Source organism: Pyrus communis, chromosome 15, assembly GCF_963583255.1.
Source record: "Pyrus communis chromosome 15, drPyrComm1.1, whole genome shotgun sequence".
In the NCBI taxonomy this organism is placed as follows: domain Eukaryota; kingdom Viridiplantae; phylum Streptophyta; class Magnoliopsida; order Rosales; family Rosaceae; genus Pyrus; species Pyrus communis.
In genome coordinates this window covers 7253620-7263571 of record NC_084817.1, presented here as the reverse complement: position 1 = coordinate 7263571, position 9952 = coordinate 7253620, and the positions used below count along the sequence as shown (strand labels likewise).

At 39.4% G+C, this 9952-nt stretch overlaps 2 protein-coding genes across 2 annotated transcripts; one reads left to right on the top strand and one right to left on the bottom strand.

Moving 5' to 3' along the window:
- The first annotated feature begins 622 nt into the window (after positions 1-622).
- Positions 623-3212, top strand: LOC137717939 (putative wall-associated receptor kinase-like 16). Its single transcript, XM_068457449.1, has 3 exons — positions 623-1574; positions 1655-1819; positions 2002-3212. The coding sequence occupies exons 1-3, from the start codon at positions 623-625 to the stop codon at positions 3210-3212; spliced, it is 2328 nt and encodes a 775-aa protein (XP_068313550.1).
- A 5326-nt stretch (positions 3213-8538) lies between these two features.
- On the bottom strand, positions 8539-9468 carry LOC137716974 (uncharacterized). Its single transcript, XM_068456306.1, has one exon. The coding sequence runs from the start codon at positions 9466-9468 to the stop codon at positions 8539-8541; it is 930 nt and encodes a 309-aa protein (XP_068312407.1).
- Between the last annotated feature and the right edge of the window lie 484 nt (positions 9469-9952).

Here is a 9952-nt window from a genome sequence, read left to right as displayed (position 1 = left end):
ATGAGCTAATAAGCCTTTATACGGAGAAATTATCTTCATTGGTAAGGCCAAGAAATGTGAAAATGGGCATCACACCTTCAGTATTTGTTGGCTGTCGGTGCCTCTTTTTCTTCAAGTGGGTAATCCACTTTTATAACAATATCTAAAGTTCTGGCAGGTATCCTTTCCAGGGTTTGCTCAATCGATTCACAAGTATCCTCTCCAAGTCTTCCTCCTCCCACCTATAAAGGGATTAAAACCTGGTTTGGTACTGAGGTGATTCTGAAAAAAGCTAGTATCAAAAAAAGCTGGGAGCTGTTTTTGTGTTTGGTAAACATTCAGCTTCAGCTTTTTTCACAGTTTTGGGTGAAAAAAAGCCAAAAACAAGAAGCTGCAAAACCCAGCTTTGAAAAATTGGTTTTTTTTCACATCTATTTTACATAAAAGTTTACTAAACACTATAATACTATTTTTTTTTTTTTTTTCAAAAGCACTTTTATAAAAAAGTTTACCAAACACTCTGCTACTTTATTTCACAGCCGCTTATTTTCACAGCACAGCAGAATCAGCTTTTTTTCAAAGCACAACAATACCAAACCAACCCTAAAACATCTCTTTTTTCAACAACAAAAACTTAGAAGCCATGACCATGAGCAAACAAAAAGTGCTTCCGCAACTTATCATCCTCATAATAATAATAATAATAATAGAGGTACTATTAGCGGCAGCCACTTCAGCCCAAACACCACAATTAAGCACTTCACCTCTTCCTTCTCCTCCTCCTCCCGGTCAAATAGAAGTCAAGCCGGGTTGTCAAGACAAATGTGGGAATGTTAGCATCCCATATCCATTTGGTACAAAAGAGGGCTGTTACTTAAATGAGGATTTCCTCATTACTTGTAATAGCACACATCATGACCCCCCAAAACCATTTCTTAGAAAGAGTAATATGATTGTCACAAACATATCCGTGGATGGGAAGCTTTACATTACCCAATACACAGCCGTACAATGCTACGAAAAATCAGGTCGGCCGATTCCCGGCTTCACCAATTCTGTCACTCTTTCCAAATTCTTCATATCAAACACCGACAACGTGTTTGTCGCAGTTGGTTGTGACACCCATGGGTACATTACGGGAGACAAAAATGGAAACTACGGATACACTGGTGGGTGCACTACAGTGTGTGGCAGCAAAGACTACGTTGCCAATGGTTCCTGCACTGGTATCGGCTGTTGTCAAACACCCATTGCTCAAGGAATGACTTCTTTCGAGGTAAGTGCAACGAGTTTTAAAAATCATTCGAGCGTGTACTCCTTTAATCCTTGCAGTTTTTCCTTCGTTGTCCAAGGGGGCAAGTTCAACTTCTTCTCCAATATGTTGTGGTCGGATTATTTGATAAATACACATCTTCCGGTGGTACTCGATTGGTCAGTTGGAAATGAGACCTGCGCTAACGTTTTTGAGAAGAAACAAGTGCCGAATTACACATGTCAGGGCAACGCAACGTGTCATGATGTCGAGAATGGATCCGGGTATCGCTGCAAGTGCAACGAAGGTTACCAAGGGAATCCATACCTAAATGACTGCTATGGTATTTCTATTTCACTTTATTAGTACTACTAATTAAAATAATATGCTTAATTTCTGAGCATGGGTTATGTTGTTTTGCAGACATTGACGAATGTGAGGTTCCAGAGCTCAATACATGCAAGCAAAAATGTATAAATACAGAGGGAAACCATACTTGTTCCTGCCACAAGGGGTACCATGGTGATGGTAGAAAAGACGGAGAAGGTTGCACCCGTGATCCGAACTTTGTTATCCCAATTGTCGTTGGTAAGCATACACATATATACTAACAAGTGATTCAATGCTTTTCTACATGCTTTTAAAGAATCCAAACTTCGTCAGAGATGTGATAAAAAAGATGGTCGGTACATATGGTCTAGATAGCAATACATACTCATTTCATTTGGTTATGACTACCAGGGTTTACAATTAATTTGTTGGATATGTAGGAATCGGCGTAGGCGTCGTATCCCTGTTAATGTGCATCTCTTGGTTGTATTTGGGATACAAAAGATGGAAGCTCATGAAGCTAAAGGAGAAATTCTTCAAGCGAAATGTAGGGATCATGCTACAACAGCAACTTTCAGAACGGCGAGGATCCTCTCATGAAACGGTAAAAATCTTCACAACACGAGAACTTGAGAAGGCCACCAAAAATTATCATGAGACTAGAATCATTGGCAAAGGAGGGTTCGGTACAGTCTACAAAGGAATTTTAGCAGACGGCCGAGTAGTTGCAATCAAGAAGTCCAAAATGGTAGATCAAAACCAGATAGAGCAATTCATAAATGAAGTGGTCGTACTGTCCCAAATCAACCACAGGAATGTGGTCAAGCTTTTAGGTTGTTGTTTGGAAAACGAAGTCCCCCTACTAGTTTACGAATTTGTCGCCCATGGAACCCTGTTTGAATACATCCATAACACAACCAAATCATCCAAATTCAACGCGCCTTGGGAAATTCGTCTACGGATAGCTGCAGAAACTGCTGGAGTGCTGTCATACTTGCACTCTGCAGCTTCTGTTCCTATAATTCACAGAGATATCAAGTCTACAAATGTACTCTTAGATGAGAATCTCACAGCCAAAGTGTCCGGCTTTGGAGCCTCAAGATTGGTTCCGATGGACAAAGCTCAGTTATCTACAATGGTGCAAGGAACTCTCGGGTATTTAGACCCCGAATACTTACAGACAAGCCAATTGACTGAGAAAAGCGATGTCTATAGTTTCGGAGTTCTCCTTGTAGAGCTACTAGCAAGAAAGAAGGCACTTTCCTTTGACAAGCCGGAGGAAGAGAGAAATTTGGCAATGTATTTTCTTTCAGCACTGAAAGACGACCGCTTGCTGCAAGTTCTTGATGACTGTATTGTGACCGAGGCAAACATTGAGCAGCTTAAGGAAGTTTCTAACCTTGCAAAGAGGTGCTTGAGAGTAAAAGGAGAAGAAAGACCAACAATGAAGGAAGTTGCAATGACACTGGAGGGGCTGAGAAGGATGGTAATGCATCCATGGGTCAATGATGAATCCATATCAGAAGAGACCGAGCACTTGATTGGTGAAATATCAATGGAAACTATTAGTTACGAAGGAGGTGGCGATTCAAGTTCGGGGTATCATACTATGAGGAACCACGTTGAATTACCAGTTGGTGATGGGAGATAACTGTGCCAGTGAACAAGTCTGTTTTATTGTGCTTTTTTTTTGCCTAATGTTCCATGGAGTACTTATGTCCAGAGTTAAATAATTTTAATTACCTTGTTTAGTTTGGAGTAAATGTAATTTTGTAGTGAATGCAAAAAAGTTGTTCTTAATGATTGTATCCCATGGAGTACTTTTTTTTTCCCTTTGAATCTTAATGCAGACTTTGTAAGAAGGCAATCTAAATCCCGATGATGGAGGGATTATATTTGAAAACTAGGTGTGTAAGATGTAAATTGATTTCTACTATTTCTTCCCCTTCTTGTACCGCAGTTAGATGCTAGTTTATAGGAAGACTTTTGTATAAATCTTTCTCTCTGATATCATTACAATCATTCTGGCAAACATATTATTTCCCAAGTTTTACATGGTATCAGAGCAGGATTAATCCTTGCTCGGCTCCGCCTTCTCTTTTCCGCTGCTAGATTCCTCGCGCCTACAGAGCGAGCATTTTCTTCTATTTTATTGTGTCATTGATTCCTGTCAAAAGCCTCCAGTCCTTTTTTTTTTTTTTTCATTCTCGTCTCCAATGGAGACAATCGCTTTACTTGGTGCAGATCACTTTCTGACATCTAATATCAACAAATTAATAATCTCCATCATAAACAAGAGAGCTGGGCACCCAACTGCTCCTCAAGCCTATGTTGCAGATAGTACATCGGTATTGTCTAAACTCCCGGAGCGTCTCTGTCCATGGTTGATTGATAGTGGGGCGACAGACCACATCACGTCTTCCCCACACTCGCTCGACACCATCATCAAATCTTCCCTACCACTAGTGGAGAAAAGGCTCCTATTACTTCTATTGGCAATTTATCTTTAAATTCATATATTCAATTGAAGAATGTTTTGGGTGTGGCCAAATTTAAAGTTGACCTTATGTCGGTTAGCAAGATTACAAGAGGATTGAGTTGCTCAGTAATTTTCTTTTCATATTGGTGTATTTTGCAAGACTTGGTTACGAAGAAGACGATTGGTCTAGGTAAACAACACGGAGGACTTTACCACCTTGTGGCATTGGCCACTCAACAATCTTTCTACAAAAATAAACCCTCATGTAATCTTGTTACCGTTTCTTCCAATTTGTGGCATCAACGGTTAGGTCACATTTCTCCAAGCTGTTTAGAATTTTTATCAAAATCCTTCTTGAAATTTTTGTATTCTCATGATAGCTTGTGATATATGTTCTTTGGCCAAACAAACATGTCTTCCATTTGGGACAAGTACAATTTCTACTTCTCATCCTTTCTCTCTCATACACTATGACATTCGGGGTCCTCACAAAACCACTTCACTCACCGGTGCACACTAATTTTTTTAACCATTGTTGATGACTACTCGAGATATACATGGGTGTACATCATGTGCCATAAATCTAAAACACAAGGAATCCTTAAGTCTTTCTTTGCCTTTGTTCAAACCCAATTTCATTCCAAAATACAACAAATCGAGTAGACAGTGGGGGTGAGTTTTATTCTATGCACCAATTTATCCAAGACGTCTACACACCTCAACAAAATTTTGTTGTCGAACGTAAACATAGGCATCTCCTTGAGACCGCTAGGGCATTAATCTTCCAAGCCAAACTTCCCCTCCGTTTTTGAGGAGAAAGTGAGCTTACCGCTGGCTATATTATTAATCGCCTACCTGCCAAAGTCCTTGCCACGAAAACACCATTTGAGAAACTTTACAACAAGCCCCCTACTTATATGCTGTTTTTGGGTGCCTCGCCTATGCCACATCCGCTCACCCACTTCTAAATTCACCCCTTGTGCCACTCAAAGCATTTTTCTCGATTATCCCATTGGGCAAAAAGCTTATCGTTTATATGATTTGGACACTCAGAAAATTTTCACCAACCGCGATGTTGTTTTTATGAAAATAATTTTCCTTTTCAATCCAAAGATAATACCCAATTAGTCCAAACAAAAGAGGTAGCATCAGGCCCACTAACCACACTAGTGCTTCCAATATGCCAAATTCCTCTTTTTCTGATATAATTTGCCCTTCTCCTCAGCCAAACCCAGAACCTGACATCGGTCCCCATGTGCCAAATCCATCTTTACCTAATGTAGTTTCTTCTTCTCAGTCAAACCCAAAACCTTCCGCGTCGGTGCCCTCTTCTCCCTAAAAAAATACCAACATCGACTCACCACCAACTACCATCGCACCACCAATCGTGACGCCACCTCTTCATCTTGAATCACCAATTGCCATGCCACCCGCTCCTCTTGAACCACCCATCGCCCCGCCACCTGCTCATCTTGAACCTCCACTACCTGCTAATCCCGTCTGTCAATCACAAAGTCCCAAACAACCCTTCGTTCTTCTCAAGGACTTTATTTGTTCGCAGGTGACTTTGCCACCAGACCCTTTGTCTTCGTCATTGCTCGGTCTTTCACCAGGTACTCGTTATCCTCTTTGTAATTTTGTTTCTTACAATCGTTACTCAACCAAGCATTTATCATTTATTACTAATATTAGTCGGGATGTCGAGCCCACTTCTTTTCCAGAGGCAAATTCAAATATCCATTGGCAGCAGGCTATGCATACAGAACTTGAGGCCCTCCAATCCAACAACACCTGGACGCTCACTTACCTTCCTCCAGGCAAACGCCCAATTGATTGCAAATGGGTACATAAAAATCAAGCGTTGTTCTGACGGTTCAATTGAGTGGTATAAAGCTCGACTTGTAGCCAAGGCCTTCACCCAAACAGCAAGCATCGACCATCATGACACATTCTGTCCCACTGCAAAAATGATTACAGTTCGTTGCCTTCTCGCCATTGCTGCAGCCCGCAATTGGTATCTCCATCAACTTGATGTCAACAACACATTCCTTTATGGCGATCTTCACGAGGAAATCTATGTGTATCCTCCTCCTGGTCTCCGACAATAAGGGGAGCACTTGGTATGTCGCCTTAACAAATCATGATATGGCCTTCAGCAAGCATTGCGCCAATGGTTTGCAAAATTTACTGAAGCCGTTAAAGCTGCTGGTTTTATTCAATCAAAGCCCAATTACTCATTATTCACTCATAGGCAAGGTACATCTTTCACAGCTTTGTTGATCTATGTTGGTAATATATTGATGATATATTGATCATCAAAAATGATGAAAGGCTATAAGGTCTCTCAAGCAATTTCTTCATACTCGTTTTCGTATCAAGGATCTTAGGGATTTGAAATTTTTCTTGGGAATTGAGGTTTCCCGTTCAAAGAAAGGTATTTGCATTTCACAGAGGAAGTATACTCTTGACATTCTCAAAGATGGTGGTATATTCGGTGCTAGTCCGGTCTCATTTCCAATGAAGCAAGGAACCAAGCTCACTGACTCTGGAGGAATACTCAAGGATCCATCTCAATATAGGCAGCTTTACGTGTACTCAAATACCTAAAAAATGCACCTGGACAAAGATTTCTATTTTTAGCCGAAAACAACCTGAAGTTGAGTGCATTCTGGGACTCAGATTGGGTTGGCTGCCCGATTACTCGGAGATCTACTACTGGGTATTGTGTGTTCCTTGGAAACTCTCTAATTTCATGGAGAACGAAGAGGCAAAAGACTGTTTCTCTTTCCTCAGCGAAAGCTGAATATAGAGCAATGATGGGGACATGTTGTGAGCTTACATGATTGCGAAGCTTATTGCGTGTTTTACAATTGCCACATCCTGAATATGCACTACTTCACTGCGACAACCAGACGGCTTTACATTGTGAATCCAGTCTTCCACGAGAGAATGCGACATATTGAAATAGATTGTCATTTCATTCAAGACAAGATTCAGGATGGTTTAGTTAGTACTAAGATTCAAGATGTGTTTACGAAGCCTTTGGGCAAAGATGACTTCTTGGTTATGATACGCAAGTTGGGAGTTTTCAACATTCACTCTCCAACTTGAGGAGGAGTGTTAAAAGGCAATCTAAATTCTGATGATTGAGGGATTATATTGACAAATAGGTGTGTAATATGTAAATTGATTTGTATTATTTCTTCCTCTTCTTGTATAGGAGTTAGATGCTAGTTTATAGGAAGACTTTTGTATAAATCTCTCTCCGATATCTATACAATATTCATTCTGGCAAACATATTATTTACCAAGTTTTACAGACTTAACTTATAAACGAATGATTAAAATCAAAATTTTATATTACACCAAGGTTACTCTTAAATGAGCACCAATAATTACCTGATTAAAATTTAAGGTTATTTCGCTGTAAATCGATAAAATCTTTACTAATTAGTCATATAGAAATGATTAATTTCCGTTTGGACTTAAGTAATAATAATTAGATATAGATTTATGAGGAATGCTATATGGCGTTTGTATATAATTGGGTAAGTGACTCCTCTACCCCTTGGCGAGAAGATCAGCAATATCCTTGTCACAAACGTCTGCATGGCGCTGCTCTTTCTTGGTGTCACATCGATCCGAGTCTTCTCGCCCCACGCTCATGGTTCAGTCCTCATATCTTGGACTGCCCCTTTTTTTTGTTTAAGAAACTTCGACAGTACGGAAAAAATTTATACTATTTAATGCTGGCATATTCCATCTTTTTGTCGTTCATTCATGATTCCAAGTTCTTATACTATTCAATGTTGTCATATTCCAATCATTGTTTTAAAAAATTTCGCCTAAGCGCTAAGCAACTGGCCACTACCTTGATTGATCATTAGGCTTTTGAAAATTAAGAAAAAATGTCTAAACCTAGTTAAACGTCCTCCTAGCCCACGTGGACCCTCCTAGGCACCCTCATTTTGTGACTCACTTGAATAAAAAATCTATAACTTTTATTTTGCATTTTAGTTTTTCAATAAAATGTTAGAGACGTTGAATACTTGAATAAACACTTAGTATATGTTTGTTTCTCATATTTTTAATATGATCTCTAATACAGATAAACAACTTTTTTCACTAAAAAAAACTATAAATATCATTTTTTTTTCTCCTATAAAAAGCTACCAAATATATCAATATTCATAAATTAAGACTCACAAATATGTTATATACACTATCTAATTTTTCTACAACATACTACGCAATTCTTTCAATTCCCAAATAACACGTCAACCCTTCCTCATATTACCTTTAAACCAAATAGTTAAATGACGATACAAAAAAGTTAGAAAGCTATAAGTAAATTGTATATAAACAAAAAACAAACCAAATAAATAAATATACAGTAGCAGTATCGATTAGTTTGATGATCCAGTTGATCATTTCTACATTGCCAAACCATAAAATGAATGAATTCACAGGACCACACACACACACACACAACACTAATCTACACGAAAATAAAACAATCAAGAGATAGTAAAGGGTTATCAATGTCCTCAGCAGGAAGTGAGTCCATATAGTCAGCTACTGCTTCTCCAGCTGCAACCTCATCAATTTTAGATGTGATCCTGTGAATTCTCATTTCTGTTTCTCTGCTCTTCAAACACGGCCGAAGAAGCCGGCTCGAATTGTTGTAATTTATGTTGGGGTTGCGTGGCTCGATACGAGCTCTGGACGTGGATTTAGTTGCGCAACAATTTGAACCTGCAGGCCTAACATTCAATGCATTAAAAGGCCTCAAATGGCTTTCTTTGGGGGGGATTGGCGTGTGGAACCTTCTACTTGGAGACGTTGACCTCAAAGTTCTACTTGGATGTGAATATGCAGAGATCATTGGCCTCTCTGGCTCTTTTCGGAAGCTCTTTTGCCTTCCTAGAGAAGTTGGTGAGCTTGATCTCACTCTCTTCTGTGGTGTAACTGACACATTTCCCCTTTTCGGGCTCGGTGGCTGCTTCTTGTTCACCCCTGTGGCCAAAACTGGCTTTTGTGGCAATGCCGATGATAAAAACCTCGAAAAGCTTGCGTCTTTGATCGAGTTAATCCGAATGACATGCGGGTTTTCCTTGTAACACGACCACAAGAACTCGTTGGAGAAAGACCGATCGATTTTCGACCTGGAGACCGTAGAAGCACTTGACAAGGCTGAGCTCAATGAGGAAGCGCTTGGGTTGGAAGTGCTTGTGGTGCAAGTGATAGAGGAGGCAGAGGAACTGGAGTTGCAAGGGGATTGAGGACAAGGTGAGATTTTGCTGGAAGCAGAAATTGGAGGGATGGTGATCCTAGGAGGAGGTTGTGAAATCACCAACTTGTCTTGGACATTGTTAAATTCTTGTAGAAAGTGTTTTTTGTGTGAGCATTTGCTAATGCAGGAACCCATTTCCTGGATTTTGAATTAATGTAGGAACATAATGGTTACACAATCCATATAGTGGTGGTAGTATTTTAATCAATTTGTGAAGAGATTTTTCATTGTGACTAGAACACAGGATGATACATCATGTGTTACTATACAAATAATAGATATGTGTATTAAAAAGTTAATAACTTAAAATATAAAATTTTCTACCACTTATATAAAAATATGTGGTGTACCATCCATGTTATGGTTACAATGAAAATTTTCTCTAATTTGTGGGAATTGAGTAAAAAAGTGGCTTTTGCTTTTTCTTCTTTTGCTCTTCAGATGTTTGAATTTTGTTGCCCGGTATGTATTCCGTTGTGCAACGGTTGGGTTGACTGGGATGATTACAAATGGTGGCTACTTCGTCATGCCTCTCCAGCTTCTTGAATGCATTTTGCAGCCAAATTTTTTGTATGATTTTAAGGGGATGTTAACCACCTTTTCAGTTGGACTTTCTTGG

Coding starts and splice junctions, on each gene's coding strand:
- LOC137716974 (XM_068456306.1), bottom strand. CDS start 9,468: ATGGGTTCCTGCATTAGCAAATGCTCACACAAAAAACACTTTCTACAA.
- LOC137717939 (XM_068457449.1), top strand. CDS start 623: ATGACCATGAGCAAACAAAAAGTGCTTCCGCAACTTATCATCCTCATA. Junction 1,575..1,654: donor ATACCTAAATGACTGCTATG/GTATTTCTATTT, acceptor GTTGTTTTGCAG/ACATTGACGAATGTGAGGTT. Junction 1,820..2,001: donor TGTTATCCCAATTGTCGTTG/GTAAGCATACAC, acceptor TTGGATATGTAG/GAATCGGCGTAGGCGTCGTA.